This window comes from Urtica dioica, chromosome 7, assembly GCF_054948205.1.
Source record: "Urtica dioica subsp. dioica isolate 48M chromosome 7, U.dioica_male_clone48M_v1_H2, whole genome shotgun sequence".
In the NCBI taxonomy this organism is placed as follows: Eukaryota; Viridiplantae; Streptophyta; class Magnoliopsida; order Rosales; family Urticaceae; genus Urtica; species Urtica dioica.
Window position 1 is genome coordinate 1,618,333 of NC_142762.1, and position 19,828 is coordinate 1,638,160.

The 19,828-nt window shown below is 43.1% G+C and overlaps 4 protein-coding genes across 6 annotated transcripts; 2 read left to right on the forward strand and 2 right to left on the reverse strand.

Moving 5' to 3' along the window:
- The first annotated feature begins 911 nt into the window (after positions 1–911).
- On the forward strand, positions 912–13,145 carry RGD3 (ROOT GROWTH DEFECTIVE 3). Of its 2 annotated transcripts, XM_089620692.1 has the most exons (22): positions 913–1,037; positions 1,122–1,402; positions 1,474–1,771; positions 1,846–2,278; positions 2,357–2,489; positions 2,560–2,628; positions 2,714–2,925; positions 3,095–3,305; positions 3,409–3,582; positions 3,679–4,095; positions 4,167–4,559; positions 4,655–4,774; positions 4,858–5,858; positions 5,956–6,448; positions 6,532–6,600; positions 7,126–7,230; positions 7,317–7,532; positions 11,625–11,879; positions 11,948–11,997; positions 12,143–12,252; positions 12,332–12,630; positions 12,696–13,145. In XM_089620692.1, exons 1-22 carry the CDS (start codon positions 974–976, stop codon positions 12,861–12,863), a joined length of 5,571 nt encoding a protein of 1,856 aa, XP_089476818.1. In that variant the 5' UTR covers positions 913–973; the 3' UTR covers positions 12,864–13,145. The 2 variants fall into 2 exon arrangements, 1 of the variants encoding a protein (XP_089476818.1); XR_016300254.1 differs by lacking the exons at positions 11,948–11,997; positions 12,143–12,252; positions 12,332–12,630; positions 12,696–13,145 and having other exon boundaries at positions 912–1,037; positions 7,160–7,230; positions 11,625–11,847.
- Positions 13,146–13,331: 186 nt separating this feature from the next.
- Positions 13,332–14,217, reverse strand: LOC149390091 (BolA-like family protein). Of its 2 annotated transcripts, none has more exons than XM_089620696.1 (3): positions 13,882–14,217; positions 13,735–13,802; positions 13,332–13,657 (listed from the first exon to the last, which is right to left on the reverse strand). In XM_089620696.1, exons 1-3 carry the CDS (start codon positions 14,062–14,064, stop codon positions 13,498–13,500), a joined length of 411 nt encoding a protein of 136 aa, XP_089476822.1. In that variant the 5' UTR covers positions 14,065–14,217; the 3' UTR covers positions 13,332–13,497. The 2 variants fall into 2 exon arrangements, with proteins under 2 accessions (XP_089476822.1, XP_089476821.1); XM_089620695.1 differs by having other exon boundaries at positions 13,735–13,817.
- Positions 14,218–14,260: 43 nt separating this feature from the next.
- Positions 14,261–15,582, reverse strand: LOC149390092 (Protein kinase superfamily protein). Its single transcript, XM_089620693.1, has one exon. The coding sequence runs from the start codon at positions 15,411–15,413 to the stop codon at positions 14,367–14,369; it is 1,047 nt and encodes a 348-aa protein (XP_089476819.1). The 5' UTR covers positions 15,414–15,582; the 3' UTR covers positions 14,261–14,366.
- A 2,668-nt stretch (positions 15,583–18,250) lies between these two features.
- On the forward strand, positions 18,251–19,180 carry LOC149390093 (uncharacterized). The gene is made up of 2 exons (XM_089621121.1): positions 18,251–18,354; positions 18,429–19,180. The coding sequence occupies exons 1-2, from the start codon at positions 18,290–18,292 to the stop codon at positions 19,093–19,095; spliced, it is 732 nt and encodes a 243-aa protein (XP_089477247.1). The 5' UTR covers positions 18,251–18,289; the 3' UTR covers positions 19,096–19,180.
- The last annotated feature ends 648 nt before the right edge of the window (positions 19,181–19,828 follow it).

Consider the following 19,828-nt stretch of genomic DNA (forward strand, 5'->3'; position numbering starts at 1 on the left):
TACCCGAGACAAACACTTGTCAAGGGCTGACTTTTTCTCTCTCTAACTAGAATATACAAAACTCTCTACTAAGCTATTTCTCTCTCTAAAAACACATTTGAGACCGAAATCAAGAACAAAGAGAATCAAAGCCACTTCACACACACAATTTCACACAAAAAGAGGAACAATCTACTTCCATTCTCTCTAGAGTGGGAGAAGAAAAGTTCATTCTCTCTCTAAACCCAAGGCTCCAAGCGAAATTATATTCCCTCTACAAGAGTGTCCAAGAACTTGATAAATCAATTCTCATGTTCTTCACTTGATAAGAAGAATATTCCATTACTAATCTCACAGATTCGAAGACACGTGGCCAAGTCCGCTCACGTCACGTGTCCATAAGTGTTAATCCAAAAAACGGCTTAACAACTATATGTTTGTGAAACATATTTATTTCATGAACAAATGGAACATTTATGTTCTATATGATTTGAAGTGTTTTAAATTTGAACTACATTTAAAAATATATATATTTATGTGTTTGTTTCGTCACATTATTTCCGTTCGGTTTTCCATCGGCACGTCGGTTTTCCATCGAAAACGGCATTTCACTTGCCTTTTTCCACAATTTTTCCGTTCGGTTTTCCATCGGCACGACGATTTTCCGTAAATTAGGAGGCTCGAAACGACAACGAAAATAACATTTTTTTTCTTGATATGAACTAATTGATGCCATGAATTTGTTGTGCCCGTGGGAGTTTTTTAGTGCCGACAAAAGTGAAACGGGTATTGAAGAGAAGAGATTTGGGAAAGGATTTGAAACGATGAGATATTTTGGGAATTTAGCATATCATTGACGTAAGTTTCCGATAAATGTATAGAAGGAAAGAGAAGGGACGGGCCCGGCCCAAAAAGTACGAAAGAATATAATAGAATAAAATACGAGGAGGGAGAGAGGGAGAGAGCGTAAATGGAAGAATAGATTAGGAGAGACATGGGAGAAGAGCAGCAGCAGCAGCAATCGTCTCGCCTCCACCGACTCCTGACCCTCTTGGACAGTAAGTAGTCGTGATTTTCCTTCTTCTTCTTCTGAAATGAATGAATGTAACGCTCTCTCTCTCGTTTCGAACATAATCTCTCAGGCGGGTCTTCCCAGTCGACGAGATTCAGCGCCGCTCGGCAGATTGGGGAAATCGCGAAGTCGCATCCGCAGGACCTGACGTGGCTGCTGCACAAGGTGGGCGGTTACGTCCGCAGCAAGAATTGGGACACCCGAGTGGCGGCCGCGCGTGCGAGTGGGGGCATTGCCCAGAGCGTGGATTCCAAGGCCGTTTTCAAGGCCACGCACTCATTTCCCGCCTCCTCCTTCCACATCACCCAACTCCTCCTCGACTTCGGCCCTCTCGTTGCGTCCGCCGGACAGGTGCGATCACTGCGGCCTTCATTCACGCCTTTGATTGGCTGATTGATTCATTGATAATTGATTGATGGCAGGAGTTCGATGCGGCCCCCGACAGCTCGATGGCACGGCAGAAGCAGAACCTGCGGCAGAGGCTGGGCTTCATGGACGTGAATGAGATGATCGGAGACGAGGACCTCATTCTCCACCCACACCACATCCACCGGCCCAGCCCCAGAGAGCGCAACCTCCTCAAACGCAAAGCTAAGATCAAACCCCACCCAGACTCTCCCCAGCAGCAAGCACCCCAGCACGACCACCGCCACATCAGCACCGACCATGACCCTTTCCACTCCTTCCTCGACCACCTCCTTCTCGATATCTTCGACCCAGGTACCTCTCTCTCTCTCCGCAGCCTGCAGAATGAAAATGGACCCAAAATCTCTTCTTGTCTCTCTTGTTTCCAGTTTGGGAGGTGCGCCACGGCTGTATGATGGCTTTGAGGGATATTTTAACTCACCAAGCTGGAGCTGGACTCTCACCACCACACACCATCGCTGTTGATTTGAACATGCACCTCCGATCACAGACACAAGAAGAAGATGAAGAAGGCGATGAACAAGACTCTTTCGAAACGTCCCCAAAGCGTCCCAAACTCGAACAAGACATTGGCATCAAGCTTGAACAAAATGCTACCACTTGGGAGGACCTCCCTTCTTACAACCTCCCTGATTTTGATTCTGTTAAGCACGAACCACACGCTCTGTCTCACCCCACATCCACACAACTCAACTTCGCTTCAAATGTTCCTGAAAACGAGGCTACCACCTCCTTGCTTAAGAATTCTCAATTCCTTCAAGATTGTTCCATGCGCTTCTTATGCATTTTGTCGCTAGACCGGTGGGTGTTCTTCTAATGTTTCTCGTGCCTCATTGCTACTCCAGCCAAGCTTATCAGTGTGTATGTGTTTGAGTGCAGTTTTGGAGACTATGTGTCTGATCAGGTCGTAGCCCCGGTGCGGGAAACCTGTGCTCAGGCATTAGGTGTTGTCTTCAAATTCATGCATCCCACTTTGGTTAATCAAACATTGAATATCTTGCTGCAGATGCAGGTAAATTTCATGCATACCCTTTCTCAATGCTACGTCTTGTTTTTATGTGCTCATAGTTCTGTTTCTGCAGTGTAGACCAGAATGGGAAATTCGCCATGGAAGCCTGTTGGGAATCAAGTATTTGGTGGCCGTGAGGCAGGTAGGTGTATTTCGTGGTCGTCGCTATCCAGACTACTTATCATGGTGTCTTTGATACGATGTTGCTGTGTAAAATAAAATAATAGGAGATGGTTGATGAGCTTCTTGGGCGGGTTCTGCCGGCCTGCAAAGGCGGGCTTGGGGACCCGGACGATGATGTCAGAGCTGTAGCTGCTGAAGCTCTCATACCAACAGCACCTTTTATTGTACGGCTACACCCTCAAACATTGAACTCCATCGTCATGCTTCTCTGGGATATCTTACTCGATTTGGATGATTTAAGCCCATCCACCAGCAGGTAACATTTCCATGTTTTATATTTACTAGTGCTCTCTCTCTCAACCCAAAATCCGCCACGTGTCAAAGCCAAGAGGCGGCCTGTGGATGAAAGTTGGAGGAGCTCGGCTCCTTATTATATATGTTGTGGTCATGGATTTATATATTTCTATCTCATTTGTGCATTGCAGTGTGATGAATTTGTTGGCAGAAATATATTCCCAGGAAGAAATGATGTTGGGTAAAGATAGCCAAGTGCTTGACCTAAATGAGATACAACTCACTGGGGAAGGATTGAATATTCAGGAAAATCCTTTCATGCTATCAACGCTGGCACCGCGTCTATGGCCATTCATGAGGCATACTATAACATCAGTCCGACAGTCAGCTATTCGCACTTTAGTAAATCTCTGTTTGCTCTGATGTCATCGCAGACCAAAAAAATTTAATATGTTTGGAGAATCAAGTCCAATTGATGAGGTTCTGTGAATGACTCTTTTTGTAGGAGCGACTTCTTGAAGCTGGATACAAGAGAAATGTTTCTGAGCCTCCCGGCTCTTCATTCTGGCCATCATTTATTCTGGGTGATACCCTCAGAATTGTTTTCCAAAATTTGCTGTTGGATTCTAATGAGGGGATTTTGCAATGTTCAGAGAGGGTCTGGAGGCTGCTTGTTCAGGTTTTGCTTTCTTTTCTTTCGTTTTTCCGTTCAAACTTCAAACAGTGTATCTATTATTTCATTTCAGTTTGTGAATTCTTCTCTTGGCTGGTTCAGTCCCCCAAGGAGGACCTGGAAATCGCTGCAAGTTCATATATGTCTAGTTGGATAGAGCTCGCAAGTACTCCATACGGTTCGGCATTAGACCCCACGAAAATGTTTTGGCCAGTTGCTATACCACGAACCAGTCATTTCAGAGCGGCAGCTAAAATGAGAGCTGTGAACCTTGAAAATGAACTGAATGGATTAGGATCTGTAAATGGCGGTGTTTTTCAAGAGAAAGTTGGGGACGCTTCCACCGCTCCTGTTAAGATAATTGTTGGGTCTGACGTGGAAATGTCAGTCACTCATACGCGGGTGGTCACATCAACGGCACTCGGAATTTTTGCGTCTAAATTAAATGAGAGGGCTATGAAGTATGTAATTGACCCGCTATCAAGTGCGCTCACCTCTTTGTCAGGTGTACAGCGACAGGTACACTTCTGATTTCAAGTTCAAACAAAGCAACTGTGTATTGTAACCCATATAATGTGTCCACTGTCCAGGTAGCGTCAATGGTGCTCATTTCTTGGTTAAAAGAGATAAAGAGCAACAGTGCATGTGCTGGACCTACTTTTCCTGATCATATCCGGATTTGGCTTCTTGACCTATTAGCATGCTCTGACCCTACATTCCCAACAAAAGATTCACTTCTTCCTTATGCGGAGCTTTCTCGAACATATTCCAAGATGCGTGGCGAGGCTAGTCAGCTGTTACAGGCCATGCAATCTTCCGCTGCGCCTCACACTTCGCTTCCTAACTTGGACACCTTAAATGTCGACGATGCCATAAATCTTGCATCCAGAGTTCCTGGCGCCTTAAGTAATAATGATGTTGATGACATGGAATCAGCAAAACAACGACTTTTGTCGACTTCTGGATATTTGAAATGTGTTCAGGTACTCTTAAGATGGATTTGATTATTGCATCGTGATTGTTCTTTTGCATTTGATAAAGCAAGTAACAAACAAAGCAACATCTTAATCATGTGCAGAGTAATTTGCATGTTTCGGTGACTGCGCTCGTTGCTGCAGCAGTTGTTTGGATGTCAGAGCTCCCTGCACGACTCAATCCTGTAATTTTGCCGCTTATGGCCTCAATCAGAAGAGAACAGGTGGGTTTTTTTTTAATCATACTGGCATCGATAAAATAATGGATATCGCTGTGATGATAATATTCTTAATCTCTTTTCCAAAGGAGGAGAAACTGCAGGAGAAGGCTGGTGAAGCACTTGCAGAGCTCATTGCTGGCTGTATTTCACGCAAGCCCAGCCCAAACGACAAGTTGATCAAGAACGTATGTAGTTCGGTTTGCACGGATCCTTGCGAGACACCACAGGCTTCTGTTATTGGCTCCACTGGGATTATCGATGATCAAGATCTCCTCTCTTTTGGGAACACCATTGCTAAGGAGAGACCGAGAGTCCAGATTCTGTCTGCCGGCGAAGACCGGTCGAAGGTCGAGGGGTTTATCAGCAGACGAGGGTCTGAACTTGCATTGAGGCATCTGTGTAAAAAGTTTGGAGCGTCATTGTTTGAAAAGCTTCCAAAGCTCTGGGACTGCCTCACAGAAGTTCTCAATCCCACCAGTAGTGACTTGCAGATTAGAGAGAGTATCGACTCTGTTAAGGACCCTCAAACCTTGATAAACAACATCCAGGTCGTGCGTTCTATTGCTCCGATGGTGAATGAGGAACTCAAAGCGAAGCTTCTTAGCCTTCTTCCGTGCCTCTTTTACTGCGTTCGCCACAGCCATGTGGCGGTTCGGCTGGCTTCCTCTCGCTGTATCACTTCGATGGCCAAGTCAATGAAAGAGCAGGCCATGGGAGCTATAATTGAAAATGCCATCGAGATGTTGGGAAACAATGCGTGTGTGAACGCAAGACAAGGTGCTGGCATGCTCATAAGCCTTCTTGTCAAGGAATTGGGTGTAGATCTTGTTTCCTATGCTCCATTCTTGGTTGTTCCTCTCCTCCGCTGTATGAGTGACTGCGATCAATCTGTCAGACAGAGTGTGACTCACAGTTTTGCAGCTCTTGTTCCTCTTCTTCCACTGGCTCGTGGCCTTCCTTCGCCAGCTGGACTGAGCGAGACTTTTTCCAGGAGCGCCGATGATGCACAGTTTCTTGAGCAGCTACTTGATAACTCTAGTATCGATGACTACAAACTCTCTGCTGAGCTCAAAGTCACATTGAGGAGGTACGTCTCTTATTACTATTCTTTGTTATGTCTTTTAAATGCTCATCACAGGCGCTCGGAGTTACATTGTGATTCTGCGCTCTTACATGTTTAATAGGTATCAACAAGAAGGTATAAATTGGTTGGCTTTCCTAAAACGTTTCAAGCTTCATGGCATTCTTTGTGATGATATGGGGCTCGGTAAAACACTCCAGGCTTCAGCTATTGTGGCGTGCGACATAGTTGAGTCTCGTAATTTGAATAATAGTGAGAATCTCTTGCCATCATTAATTATTTGCCCATCAACCCTGGTTGGCCACTGGGCATTTGAGATAGAAAAATACATCGATGTGTCGATCATATCTACTCTTCAATACGTCGGTTCTGCTCAAGACCGGATATCTCTTCGAGAGCATTTTGGCAAGCACAATGTTATAATAACATCATATGACGTGGTTCGTAAAGACGTTGATTATCTCAACAAGCGTCTTTGGAATTATTGCATCTTAGATGAAGGGCATATTATCAAGAATGCCAAGTCCAAAATAACTCATGCAGTGAAGCAATTGAAAGCTCATAACCGCTTGATACTGAGTGGTACACCAATCCAGGTTGGTCAGAGGTCCAAATTTCTGTTACATGAATCTGGCATTGCAAGTATCTTGAAAAATAACGAGTCGATCATTTGATGCAGAATAATGTCATGGACTTGTGGTCCCTTTTTGATTTTCTAATGCCTGGTTTCCTTGGAACTGAGAGACAGGTGTGCACTTTTTTTCTCTAAATCTCTATTCTGAGCTTCGTGTGTTTTTCTTTCACTTGCAGTGATTTGTCACATTCCAAAATACTGGCTATAATGAGTTTGTTATTTATTAAGAACCGGGCCAACAATTCCAAGGACCACATGTGTAATACTGTTAACTTGTTACTTCTATATTTTGTAATTTCTGGTCGGTCACATAAATGAATATTGAATCATCTATGAACTACAAGATAGAAAGGAAAGGAATAAGTGGCCTTTTGTCTGGTGGTTGTACAGACTGATCCAGTCTCGTAGTGAAGCTTCAACCCTACATTTTTGTACCTTTCATATTTTTCAACAAGTTTCTCTTCTTTATCGAGAAAGAAAAATTAAATTACAAAGGAATAAGTTGGGAGTTATCATGCACGCTTGGCCCAGTTTCTCATCATTATGCTGTTTGATTTCGAATTATCATAAAACTCTTAGGAAATTGTTTGGTTAAGCTTTTGTTAGTAGCTTCATGTTGATTCATTCCACTGAAATCAGTTTCAAGCCACTTATGGGAAACCATTACTAGCAGCGAGAGACCCTAAATGTTCAGCCAAGGATGCCGAAGCAGGCGCTCTTGCTATGGAAGCATTGCACAAACAGGTTAACATTTATTACCCCTAAAGAGCATTGTATAATGAAGTAGAGGAGATGATGATTCTCTTAATTCCTGGATTCCAATGTGACAGGTCATGCCTTTTCTTTTGCGTCGGACAAAGGATCAAGTCTTATCTGATCTACCTGAGAAAATTATTCAGGATAGATATTGTGAGCTTACCCCTGTACAGCTGAAACTGTACGAGCAGTTTTCTGGTTCACATGTGAGGCAAGAGATCTCAGGGTTGGTCAAAGTGAATGACAATGCGGGAGAAAGTAGCACCAATACATCTTCACATGTTTTCCAGGTAACAATATTATTGATATTTGTTAAGAGTCTTTGTGGTACCTCACTTGGTCTAGTGGTAATTTGATCCGGCCCGAGATTGGATCTCGAATAGGGAGCTTTGTCAATCTTTCACCGTGCTTAGCCTCTCCTTTTTGAGAGACTGAACTTTTGGTGATTGATTATTGGCTGCGTTTTTTCATTAACTTAGGGTCTCTTAATTAAACTTGGTTTACAACCTAATGGACCGGGTCCAAAATCATAAACCTAGTTACATAAATAAAATCCTAATTAATTATTTAAATTCGGAATAATAAAAAGGCATAATTTAAAAAAGGGTTGTATAGGTGAATAGGCATTTGGTTATACAAGTTTTGTTTTTAGACAACCTTTTGTTAATTTTCAGTAAATAGCCACGCCCACCAATTAACAACTAATTAAAAGACCAAATAGACCTCAATAAATATCCCGCTCATTTTAAACTGAATAATAAAACATAATTACAAAGATTTGGTCATCATAACTGTCGCGCTATTCCTGGAAGCAAATTAAAATTCATTAATTTGTTAGCTCCTCACCCTAATCATAATCCCGAAACAAAAAACCAAAAAAAGAAAAAAAACGTAAAATTCCTCTGATTGAGGATCCTCCGAGGAAGACAGACTAGGGGCTGGTCTTGTCCGAGCGCGAGATCAGGAGAAAGGAGCCCCTTATCACGCGATTCCGAGAAGAGAAGAATGGGCGCCGGCTTGGACCTTCTCGTGCCCAAGCAAGCCAAACGGTCGAGAAATTTCCCCATCTGAGCTTGGCCTGTACGATGTACCAACCGGAATTGAAAGAATCTCCGATCCTCGCGGTGTGATAGCCTCCTCGCCGGTAATCTTCGGTCCCTTCGTCCTCCGACGTGTAGTCGCTGCTCTCGCTCCGATCGTCCTCTCGATGCCTCTCCTCCATCGCAGATCTCTAGGGTTTCCACTTCGATTCGGAGAAATAAAAGAATCGAAAGAACGGAGTAAATCGTAAATAATTGGAAAAAATGGTTGATCGCTCTGGTTTTTAGATCCAATAAGAAAAAATACAGAAGGAAAGTTTTTTTTTTTTTTTTGGGTGCGTGTCTGAGTTGTAAATAAGAGTCATGTAAATTATAAATTGATTCATTTATATGTAAATTGATGTCATGCTAATAAGAGAATTATTTACACGTTAAAAAAGAAAGATTCAACCAAAATAAATAACAGATTTTCAGATTTACAGATTTTATTCCATAATTAATAGGCACAAAAATTAGAAACAACTTAGCTAAAATCAACGCAAATCCTCACATCCAGACACCCTAAAATACACGTTAATAAATCTTTCCAAATTGATATTCAAAATTAAAAAAAAAAACTAATTATAATTAGTCAGCGTAATAAATAAGGGCAAACATGTAAAATTATTTCAATTAATAAGCTGCCACGTAAGCAAGATGACTATTTACAGAAAATTAACGAAAGGTTGGCTAAAACCAAATTACTAGCCTTAAGGATGACTACGTAGCCAATTTTTTTGTTTAAAAAACATAATTGTAGAATATAAAATCTTAATCCACAATTGAAAACCTCTAATTTCCCTAAATAATAACCCTAGATACTAAATACGTAGCATTACTCCCCCTCTCCTCTTTGAGCATGTCCTCAAGCTTGAACTCTGGGATGCCTCCTTGACTAGTAATTAGTCAGCGTAATAAATAAGGGCGAACATGTAAAATTATTTCAATTAATAAGCTGCCACGTAAGCAAGATGACTATTTACAAAAAATTAATGAAAGGTTGGCTAAAACCAAGTTGCTAGCCTTAAAGATGGCTACGTAGCCAATTTTTTTGTTTAAAAAACATAATTGTAGAATATAAAACCTTAATCCACAATTGAAAACCTCTAATTTCCCTAAATAATAACCCTAGATACTAAATACGTAACATTACTCTCCCTCTCCTCTTTGAGCATGTCCTCAAGCTTGAACTTTGGGATGCCTCCTTGACTAGTAGTTCGTTGACACCGTCGTTTCGTTGTGCCGGGATCCCAGCTCAAACGAGGAACGCAACGCTTGCGATTCGTCTCTCTCAAAGGTCATCGACTCGTCGTGGAATTCCACCGGTTCTCCTCTGCCTCTACCGTACTCAAGCTCTCCAGTGGGAGCGCCTCGCTGCGGTCCTTGCGGATCTGTTGGACGCGAATCGCGGCAGAAATCTCTGGACCCAAGTCTGCCGCTGCCTGGCTAGACTCCGGCGCCGCTGCGGCCCGGCCAAACTTCAACGTCACCATGATTTCTTCCTCGGCCGATAATTTCCCCTCGATATGCGCCGCCCATCTCTACGCCGGCTGCTCCTGAGAAACCCTGACCTCGAAACTCAGAGTTAGGGTTATCAATTTGGGTTCAAAAATCCCGATCTGGATCGTGGTAACAAAGGCTGCCGCTGATCTGCTTGTTCCGGCCATCACCTGCTCTCCCATTACTACCAGTACTGAACTTCAAATCTCCGGTGTCGAGCCTACATCGTCGATAGCGCCATCAGATTTCCATACGTTCGACTCTACCCGTGAGGTTTCACCTTCGGTCTTCTCTACTTATCTTTCCGTTGATGTTTGGTTTGCCGTTGCCGTGGTCGCCGATGCGGCGATCAGAGCCTCAAACTTCCGCTCCAGTGCATCCTGCCTCCGAATATGCTGTTCCATGAATGCCACAACCTTATTCATAAAATCTTCCGTCATCTCTCCCATCTCGAGCCGAGGCTCTAATACCAAAATTGTTACAACTCGGGATTCGATCTCGAAACGGGAGCTTTGCCAATTTTTCACCGAGGTTAGACTTCCCTCCTTTGAGAGTAAACTTTTGGTGACTGATTATTGGCTGCATTTTTCATTAACTTAGGGTCTCTCAAATAGATTTAGGTTTACAACCGAATATGCTGTTCCATGAATACCACAACCTTATTCATGAAATCTTCCGTCATCTCTCCCATCTCGAGCCGAGGCTCTAATACCAAAATTGTTACAACTCGGGATTCGATCTCGAAACGGGAGTTTTGCCAATTTTTCACCGAGGTTAAGACTTCCCTCCTTTGAGAAAGTAAACTTTTGGTGACTGATTATTGACTGCATTTTTCATTAACTTAGGGTCTCAAATAGATTTAGGTTTACAACCGAATGGGCCAAGCCTAAAACCATAAGCATAGTTACATAAATAAAACCCTAATTAATTATCTAAATTCGGAATAATAAAAAGGCAGAATCTAAAAACCTAATTGCACAACTTAAAACTCTAATTTCGTAATTAAAAATCTTTAATTATCTGATGGATCCTAGCTTTTCGTCGCTGAAGTCATGGCCGTGGTTGAAGTCGCTATTTGGCTCGCCATTTTATTGGATTTCGTGATCTGGACTCGCGATCTCTTCGCCCTCTCGTGACACCTCTGCGTTTGATCCGACGCCAGCGTGTTTCTCCTTTTTTGGTGCCAAAGCTGCAATCTTGTTCTCTAGGTTCATGCATCGCGTTCGGACTTCATTGTTCAGCGCGGCCATGGCAGTTGCTTGGGCTTCGTCTCGGTGGGTTTGTGCTTCCATGAACATCATCTGCTCTATAAATTCTTCCATCGCTGCCCCCATCTTGAGATTCGGCTCTGATACCAAACTGATACGGCCCGCGGGATTGGATCTCGAATAGGGAGCTTTGCCAATCTTTCACCGAGCTTAACCTCATCTCTTTGAGAGACTTAACTTTTGGTGATTGATTATTGGCTGCGTTTTTCATTAACTTAGGGTCGCTTAATTAGACTTTTACAACCTAATTGGCCGGGCTCAAAACCATAAACCTAGTTACATAAATAAAATCCTAATTAATTATTTAAATTCGGAATAATAAAAAGGCATAATATAAAAACCTAATTGTAAAATATAAAATCCTAATTCCACAATTGTAAACCCCTAATTTCCCTAAATATACTAAATACGTAACATAATTCCGCACCACCTCCAAAATAAAAATAGTTGTTTGCCCTTATAATTTTTTTTTTTTTGTCATTGATTTCACTTTTCATGTCGAAGGTCTAATGTATAATTGTCTCCATTTCAACAGGCACTCCAATATTTGCTTAAACTTTGTAGTCACCCATTGCTCGTGCTGGGAGAAAATATTCCATATTCAGTTGCAAGCCTTTTATCGGAGCACTCATCTACGACCGATATGATATCGGAGTTGCATAAGCCACACCACTCTCCGAAACTCGTTGCTCTGCAAGAGATTCTGGAAGAGTGTGGTATAGGCGTTGACGCATCCAACTCGGAATCCTGTGTCGGGCAGCATCGGGTCCTCATATTTGCTCAGCATAAAGTAAGCCTCAGTTCATCACTTTAACAATGATTGAATAGGACCTGTTCTCACAATGCCATCTCATGTAGGCCTTGCTGGACATTATTGAACGAGACTTGTTCCGAGCTTGCATGAAAAGGTCTTGTCTTTTTTCTCCTTCTGTTTCTGAATTATATTGTATGTTTAGGGGAAAACAATATTGATTTCAAGGCTGGGGAAACAAAACGATTTAGTTTTAAGTCAATATTTTGAGAAAGTAATTTGGAGTTGGTTGGTTGATGCAGTGTGACGTACTTGCGGTTAGATGGATCGGTTGCAACGGAAAAGAGGTTTGATATTGTTAAAACATTCAATTCAGACCCCACCATCGATGTATTGCTGCTTACAACCCATGGTATGCTGAGCTGGCTTTTTTCCCCTTCTTTTTTCACATAATTACTTGTCACTCAACCTTCTCCGATGGTTATTTACAGTTGGTGGGCTCGGACTGAACCTGACATCGGCCGACACACTAGTGTTCATGGAGCACGATTGGAATCCGATGCGGGATCATCAGGCAATGGACAGAGCACACAGGCTGGGTCAAAAAAAAGTGGTGAACGTGCATCGTCTAATAATGCGTGGGACTCTGGAGGAGAAAGTGATGAGCTTGCAAAAGTTCAAAGTTTCGGTCGCCAATGCGGTGATCAATGCCGAGAATACAAGCATGAAAACAATGAATACGGACCAATTGCTGGACCTGTTTGCATCAGCAGAGACATCTAGTAAAAAGGTAATAGTGTTTTACTTGGAAAGAAAAGAGCTTTGTTTGCTTATGCACGGTGTTTGACATTTCAGGGAATTTCACGGTCAAAGGAAGAGGACGATGAGAAGTTGGAGGAGATGACGGGTGGTAAGAAGAAGGGGTTGAAGGCCATACTAGGAGGACTGGAGGATCTTTGGGATGAATCACAATACACAGAAGAATACGATCTCACTCATTTCTTGTCGAAGCTCAGAGACTGACCCGTGCCTGTACAGACCACACACACACACACCACACTGACACTATATGTTTTGACCCCCTCAAATAAAACACATTTTTTCGGTCCTACTTTTATGCTTCTCTTTTTATTTTATTTTTTAGTTGTGGGAGGAGTTAGATGAGGAAAACAAGAACATAAGTAGAGAGAGAGAGAGAGAGAGCGCGCAGAGGTTTTGGAAGGAAGAGAAATGTAAATTTTTGCGGTCATTGTAAATACACTATTTTTTTTCCTAATATCAATTCCAGTTATCACCTTCCAAACATTGATCTGTGCGTAAATTTAACAGTGAACGAGTCTCTAAAGTTTGAGCACCAAGTCATTAAAAGATAGGGCTTCAATCATGGATTTTGATGACGTAAGTTGCTTAAGATCCTGGAAGAACCTACGTGCGTTGCAAGTGCAAACAGAGTATAGATTGACTTGCTGTTTTGGCATAATGAAGTGAGCATTCTTTGGTTGTGATCAAAATACCATTGATATTGTGAAATGATAAAATTGAAGATACTCTGTTACAATAGTTTATTGGTGAATGGTAGAACAATCAGACAGCAAAGTTTGTCTCATGATTTAATTCATAAGCAAATTGTTGGATTAGATACTAAAAGCATTTGACTTCAGTCGTCAGAAGCAGAAGAGGCTTCTTGGGGGGTTTTGGTGGACATGTGATCGACGGCGTGGACGGTGGTCTGAAGCTCCTCCCAAATGGCTTTGTAGACCATCCTCTGCCTGTTCACCGCCGATTTCCCCTCGAACGCCTCCGACACCACGCTTATACTGCCAGTTGGGTCACAAACATTTCATCGAACACTTGGCGTCCCAACTATTAAATCAAACACCAAAGGCTTGCGTACCTGACGTGGCGACCATCGCCGTAGGCATCAGATATGGTGACTGACTGCGCATTAAGCTGCTCCTTGATCTGTGCCCGACAACGCTGGAGTTTATGAGGGGAGAGTAATCATTACAAAAGAGGGACGATAAAAAAAAAAAAAAAAAACCTTGAGATTCATGGAGTTTATGAGCGGGGACTCATGGAACGGCGCAGATGAAGATGAAAAAGATGAAGAAAAAGAGATGGTGTGCTTCTTCTTTTGGTTCCAATTCAAGCCAAAAGCCCTTGTTCCAGTTCCCACAGAAGCCCTTTGGCTAAAAACGCCACTAATTCTTCCCAACGCCCACATCCTCTCTCTCTGTCTTACAATTACCTTTTTCTTGTTGGATTCAATCCATCATTCGTTGGTGATTTATACATTCAATTCAAGGCCCAAAACGCACAGCTTTGCCACGTCGGACAGGGTAAATTGTGGGTCCAGGCACCACCCATTGTAAAGGGAAGAAGAATTCATAACTAGGATAAAAGAGCATGAGTCCCATTAGGGGAGGGGATATCATATTAGTTATTATTATTGAGAAGCAAAAGGGAAGTATTTGCAAATTGGCGTACAAGGAAGGGAAACGATAATGATTACAAAAGAAAGGAGAGCTAGATGGAGGAGAGGAGGTGGCGGACTTGGGTCATGGGGGGGCGGTCGCGCTTGAGGTCGCTGGCGCAGAGGCAGGCGATGCGCATGTATTGCGCGGCTTGCTGGGAGGAGGGCTTGGGGCCGGGCAGGCGGGGGTCGAGCATGTCGAGGTGGCGGGCAGCCTCGGTCATGCGGCGGGCCCACTGCACGAGGGCCACGTCGTCGCCGGAGAAGGGGCGGTTGGGGCGGCGGGCGGTGGCGATCTCGAGCATGAGGACACCGAAGCTGTAGACGTCGGCGTGGACGGTGGCGACGGTGTAGCCCTCCTTGTACTCGGGGGGCATGTACCCCATGGTGCCGGCGGCCTGCGTGGACACGTGGGAGCGCGAGCCCTCCACGGTGCGCGCCAGGCCGAAGTCCGATATCCTGGCCCCGAACTGGGCGTCCAGCAGCACGTTGCTGGCCTTGATGTCGCGGTGGATGACCTGCTTGGGCAGGCCGTGCAGGTACGCCAGCCCCTCCGCCACGCCGCGGGCCACGCTCACGCGAGTGTCCCACCCCAGCCTCTCCCCCTCGGTCCCGTGCAGCCACAGGTCCAGGTTGCCTCGCTCCACATAGTCGTACACCAGGATGCGGTCCGCGCCGCTCACGCAGAACCCCACGATGCGCGCCAGGTTCGGGTGCTGGAGCGTGCCCAGGGTTTCGATCTCCGCGCGGAACTCGCGCACGCCCTGGAACGCGTCCGGGTCCAGCCTCTTCACCGCCACCGTGCGCCCGCAGCTCAGCTCCGCCCGGTACACCAGCCCGAAGCTCCCGTCCCCCACGATCAGCTCCGGCGAGAAGTTGCGTGTGGCCGCCCTTATCTTCTCCATCGAGATCTCGCTCTTCTCCAGGCTCGCCTCGAACGACTTGCTATCGTCCTCCTGCTCCGTCACGCTGCGCCGAAACACCTTCCTTTTCCTCTTCCTCTTCCTCTCGCGGCACATCACCAACGCCGCGATCACCACCATCACCACCAAGAAGCTCCCTATCGCCGCCGCCACCGCCACGATCATACTCATACTCATCTTCTCTTTTTCTTTTTCTTTCGACTCACCTAATCTCTCAAACTATACCAATACAGAAAATTATAAAAAAGTCCGAGGGGGAGCCGCCTCCATTAGCGCCGTCTTGACTCAACGATACAACTCCTATCCAAGTCAACGTCTCCATTACCACTCACGGACCCACGCGCTTTTACCCTCTCCTACGCTATCACCATTTTCTATTTACTTGGTAAAATTAATTTAGAATAAAACAAATTACTTAAAAAAAAAAAAATACACCTGATAGTAATGAGAAATTTCATTAATTGGGCTTAATAACCCATTAAATATCAAGATTAGACCCTAATGTTTAAAAATATCTAAATATGGACTTTTGTACCGAAAATGGACAAAAATGCCCCTGAGACTATATCAGCTCAGCCTTTCCCTCTCACTCTCACTCTCACACTCGCTCAAACTCTTTCAAATCCACTCAAATCCACTCAAATCCTCTCTACTTAAGCGGGTTTCAAAAGAATCATGGGTAAGATTACTAACTTAATCATTTTTACAAAGTTTATGAATGTATATGATAGAATGTAGCATAAAAAATCGATCAGATCTGAAAACAAAGTCCAAAATCTGGGTTTAACTTGTTTGTACGATGGTATACGATGAAATTTAAATTTGTGTACGATGAAATTTAGAAAAAAAATTGGGTTCTGTACGATGGTATACGATGTTGTACGATGCCGTACGATGCCTCTTTTACAATGTACGATTCTGTACGATGGTATACGATGCTGTACGATGCAGTACGATGTCTATCAGTAAGATGATGTACGATGGTGTACGATGGTATACGATGTTGTACGATGCAGTACGATGATGTGCGATATAGAAGCTTATTTTGCATAGTTTGACTGTTTTTTTTGCAGTTTTTGTCATGATTAACGGCACTTGGGAGAAGGAAGGACACCAATGGGTTTTCACCAATGCAGAATTTCGTGCATTCGTAATTCCGAAAGAGGTAACGTACACGGAGTTAGTAGATTTCTTATACGAGAAGTTCGAGTTAGACAGATTCGCGTTCGACTTAAAACTCGAAGTCCCATACGAAGTCGGTACAATTCCAGTAGGTCCTGCCGTATTGAAGGACAATGGTGATGTTTCGCATTTTATGAAGCACAAATATCGTAATAGATTTCCACTCTGTGTAAGTTTGATACCGAAAAAAGATCGAGGTCATTGCACCTATTGCGTATCGAGGACTATGTAAAGGGAAAGATGTGGAAGTTGGAATGGTGTCTCGCAATGAACCGAAGAAGAGACGGAATACTCTTGTTATCGAGGATCGACAAAAAGATCCTATAATTGAAAACAAAGACGGTGGCTGTGACGATGACTTGTTTAACGAGTACAAGGGTGCCGGAAACGGTGACGAAGTATACAGGCGTGATAGAGATTGTAATCACAACAGTGACGAATATGATGGACACAATGGTGATGAATACGAAGATGGCGAAGGTGATGAAAACGAAGGTGGCGAAGGTGATGAAAACGAAGGTTGCGATGGTGATGAAGAGAATAGTGATGGATATGACGGAGATAACAATGGTAGAGGTGAAGAATTTGAAGAATTTGCCAATCCCGAAGAATATGAAGAATTTGTGGAAACGTTTACGGTACCAACGGGTCATTGTGAACCATCGGGTCAATGTCAGCGTGAGCCTCCGATGATCGGATCACCTATCGTTCCTTATTCATGGAAAGCACCCGAGTTCAGCGCCGATGATGTTGTGAAGGAAAACCCGAGTCATTATCCAAGTCATTCTTCTACAGGTAATTTAAGTGGATTCAAATGAGATTCAAGTATAATATGAAACCACATATTGTTTAACTAACCTTTGAAAGTAACAGGTAGCTCAGAAGAAATATATATTGGGCAGCAATTTGAAAACAAGCATGAACTGAAGAAACATATCCACTTGTACGTGTTGAAACATAATTTCGAATTTAGAGTGAAATCTTCTTCGAAAAAGAGATAGTATGTTCTATGCAAAAACGAGAGATGCACATGGAGGTTGAGGGGTGTCGTGCAGTGGTCTGAGATGTGGGAGATTACGTCGTATGAGGGTAAACACTCATGTGGGCGTGTTGTTCGAACAGAGGGCCATCGAGGAGCGGCACCATGGGTCATCGGTCACGTATTTAAAGACAAGTACTCAATTAACTCTATGGCGGAGTATTCGGCGCATAACGTCAGGGAAGAAGTGAAGACAAGATGGGGTGTGAACATATCGTATTTGAAAGCTTGGAGATCCAGGGAGAAAGCTATTGGGTACGTGCGGGGTACGCCGGAACAATCGTACCAGAAGTTACCGTCTTGGCTGTACATGTTGAAGCAAAAGAATCCTGGGACGTTAACAGACTTTGTGCGAGATGGTGATAAATTCAAGTATGCTTTCTTTTCCATTGGGGCGTGTCGTAGAGGCTTCAAAGCATGTTGGCCGGTCATAGCATTGGACGGTGCATTTCTGAAGACAAAATACGGGGGACAGTTGCTTTGCGCAATTGCAATGGATGCGAATTCACAATTATATCCACTTGCATTCGGAGTTGTAGATAGCGAGTGTCATGCTTCTTGGATTTGGTTTTTGAGAAGATTGCGAGAAGCTATCGGTGAAGACGTACCTAATTTGGCGTTCATATCCGATCGCCACGTTAGCATCATACATGGTGTCGAGGTTGTGTTTCCTGGTATCCCTCACGGAGCATGTTACCATCATTTACAACTGAATGTCCAACACAAGTTCAAGACAGACCATTGTCGCTTTGAACTTTACGATGCGGCTTACGCCTTCAGTAAAACAGCATTCGAAGCTAATTTTAGATAGTTGAGACGTAAGGATGTCGAGATGGCAAAGTATCTTGAAGAAGTTGGTGTCGATCGGTGGGCCAGAGCTTTCTTTCCTGGAAAACGGTAAGAGTCTAGAACTTCTTTTGTACTGAATTTTTTATGTCGTTGATTATATAAATCAAGTATGTTTTATATAGGTACGACCTAATGACGAGCAACAACGCAGAAAGCTTCAACAACAAAACAAGGAATGCGAGGACGTTTCCCATTACGACGTTGCTCGAGTTTATTCGATTCACACTCCAAACTTGGTTTTTTGAACGAGAAGAGATAGCGAACAAGTTGAACACAAAATTGACACCAACGTGGCAAAATGATCTCGCACAGCTAAATAATAAGGCACAGTTCGTCAATGCGTACGGACTTGGTCTATATGAATGTCATGTCAAAGACGTAAGAGGTGATTTCGATGTAGACCTTATGGCGAAGACATGCACTTGCGGACTACCACAACAATTGAATATCCCGTGCGAGCATTCTATCGCAGCAGCCCAACATCGAAGCGTGGACGTGTACTCGTTATGTAGTGACTTTTATTTGAAGGAGACGTGGATTGAGATGTACAAGGAAGCCATATATCCGGTTGGCAATGAAGATCAATGGGATGTCCCGGATGAGATAAAAAACATGAAAGTTTCGGAACCCGTTGAAAAGAAGCAAGCCGGTCGACCGAAGAAAAGTAAACAAGGAAGAAGAAGAATTAATCGATACCCATCTCAAGGCGAAAAGATTGTCGTGCAGCGAAAATGCGAGAAATGTGGTGGTAGGGGACATAACAGAAAAACATGCACTTGGAGGGATTAAAACTTTAGACTTTGTGTGTTATTTTTATTTTTAAGTTTAAAACTTTAACGTTTATTTGAGTCACCTTTTTATCTTGTTTAATGGAGTGTCATCCGTCTCATGGACCTTTTTATACGGGACAAAGTTTCATTTTATTAAAAAAATAGCTCACCAGTTCGAAGTAACTGAATTTAACTATTTTAGTTAATTTAATTTAATTCAGCTTAGTGAGCTATTTTTCTTTTTTAATAAAAGGAAACTTTTGCTAGAATCTCAAAAAAAAAAAAACTAGAATATTGATTATTTGTAACAAACTATCCTAATCTAGAATGAACAAGTTAGTTAGTTACTAATTTATTTACACACTATCCTAATCCTACATGAAGCTATGATGGAAAAGCAAGCTTGTCAGTGGCGTCAAGATGCAACTTTAGTTCTTTATAAATGTCTCGAGTTCTAAACCCTTTGTGAATGTGTGAATTTTTGATGTTTTTTTTTTGTGAATCTCTTTAATTGAATTACATGTTTATAAGGTACAATAAAAAACACAATAGTCAACAAACCATCTCGATAATATGTTTATAAGGTACTATAACATAGAAAACCAAAAAGACAAAAAATAAACATCCGAAAATACAAAATCACGGGATAAGGTGGTTGTAGAATAAGTCCACGCACCATTTCTTCCTGAACGTTCTCATATTCGCACTTTGAAGAGTGTCAAATGATTCGTTCAGTACTACGTGCTCGACAT

Coding starts and splice junctions, on each gene's coding strand:
- RGD3 (XM_089620692.1), top strand. CDS start 974: ATGGGAGAAGAGCAGCAGCAGCAGCAATCGTCTCGCCTCCACCGACTC. Junction 2,926..3,094: donor TTAAGCCCATCCACCAGCAG/GTAACATTTCCA, acceptor TGTGCATTGCAG/TGTGATGAATTTGTTGGCAG. Junction 4,775..4,857: donor CCTCAATCAGAAGAGAACAG/GTGGGTTTTTTT, acceptor TCTTTTCCAAAG/GAGGAGAAACTGCAGGAGAA.
- LOC149390091 (XM_089620695.1), bottom strand. CDS start 14,064: ATGTGGGCGTTGGGAAGAATTAGTGGCGTTTTTAGCCAAAGGGCTTCT. Junction 13,818..13,881: donor TAAACTCCATGAATCTCAAG/GTTTTTTTTTTT, acceptor CATAAACTCCAG/CGTTGTCGGGCACAGATCAA. Junction 13,658..13,734: donor GGCGATGGTCGCCACGTCAG/GTACGCAAGCCT, acceptor CCCAACTGGCAG/TATAAGCGTGGTGTCGGAGG.
- LOC149390093 (XM_089621121.1), top strand. CDS start 18,290: ATGGCAAAGTATCTTGAAGAAGTTGGTGTCGATCGGTGGGCCAGAGCT. Junction 18,355..18,428: donor GCTTTCTTTCCTGGAAAACG/GTAAGAGTCTAG, acceptor TGTTTTATATAG/GTACGACCTAATGACGAGCA.
- LOC149390092 (XM_089620693.1), bottom strand. CDS start 15,413: ATGAGTATGAGTATGATCGTGGCGGTGGCGGCGGCGATAGGGAGCTTC.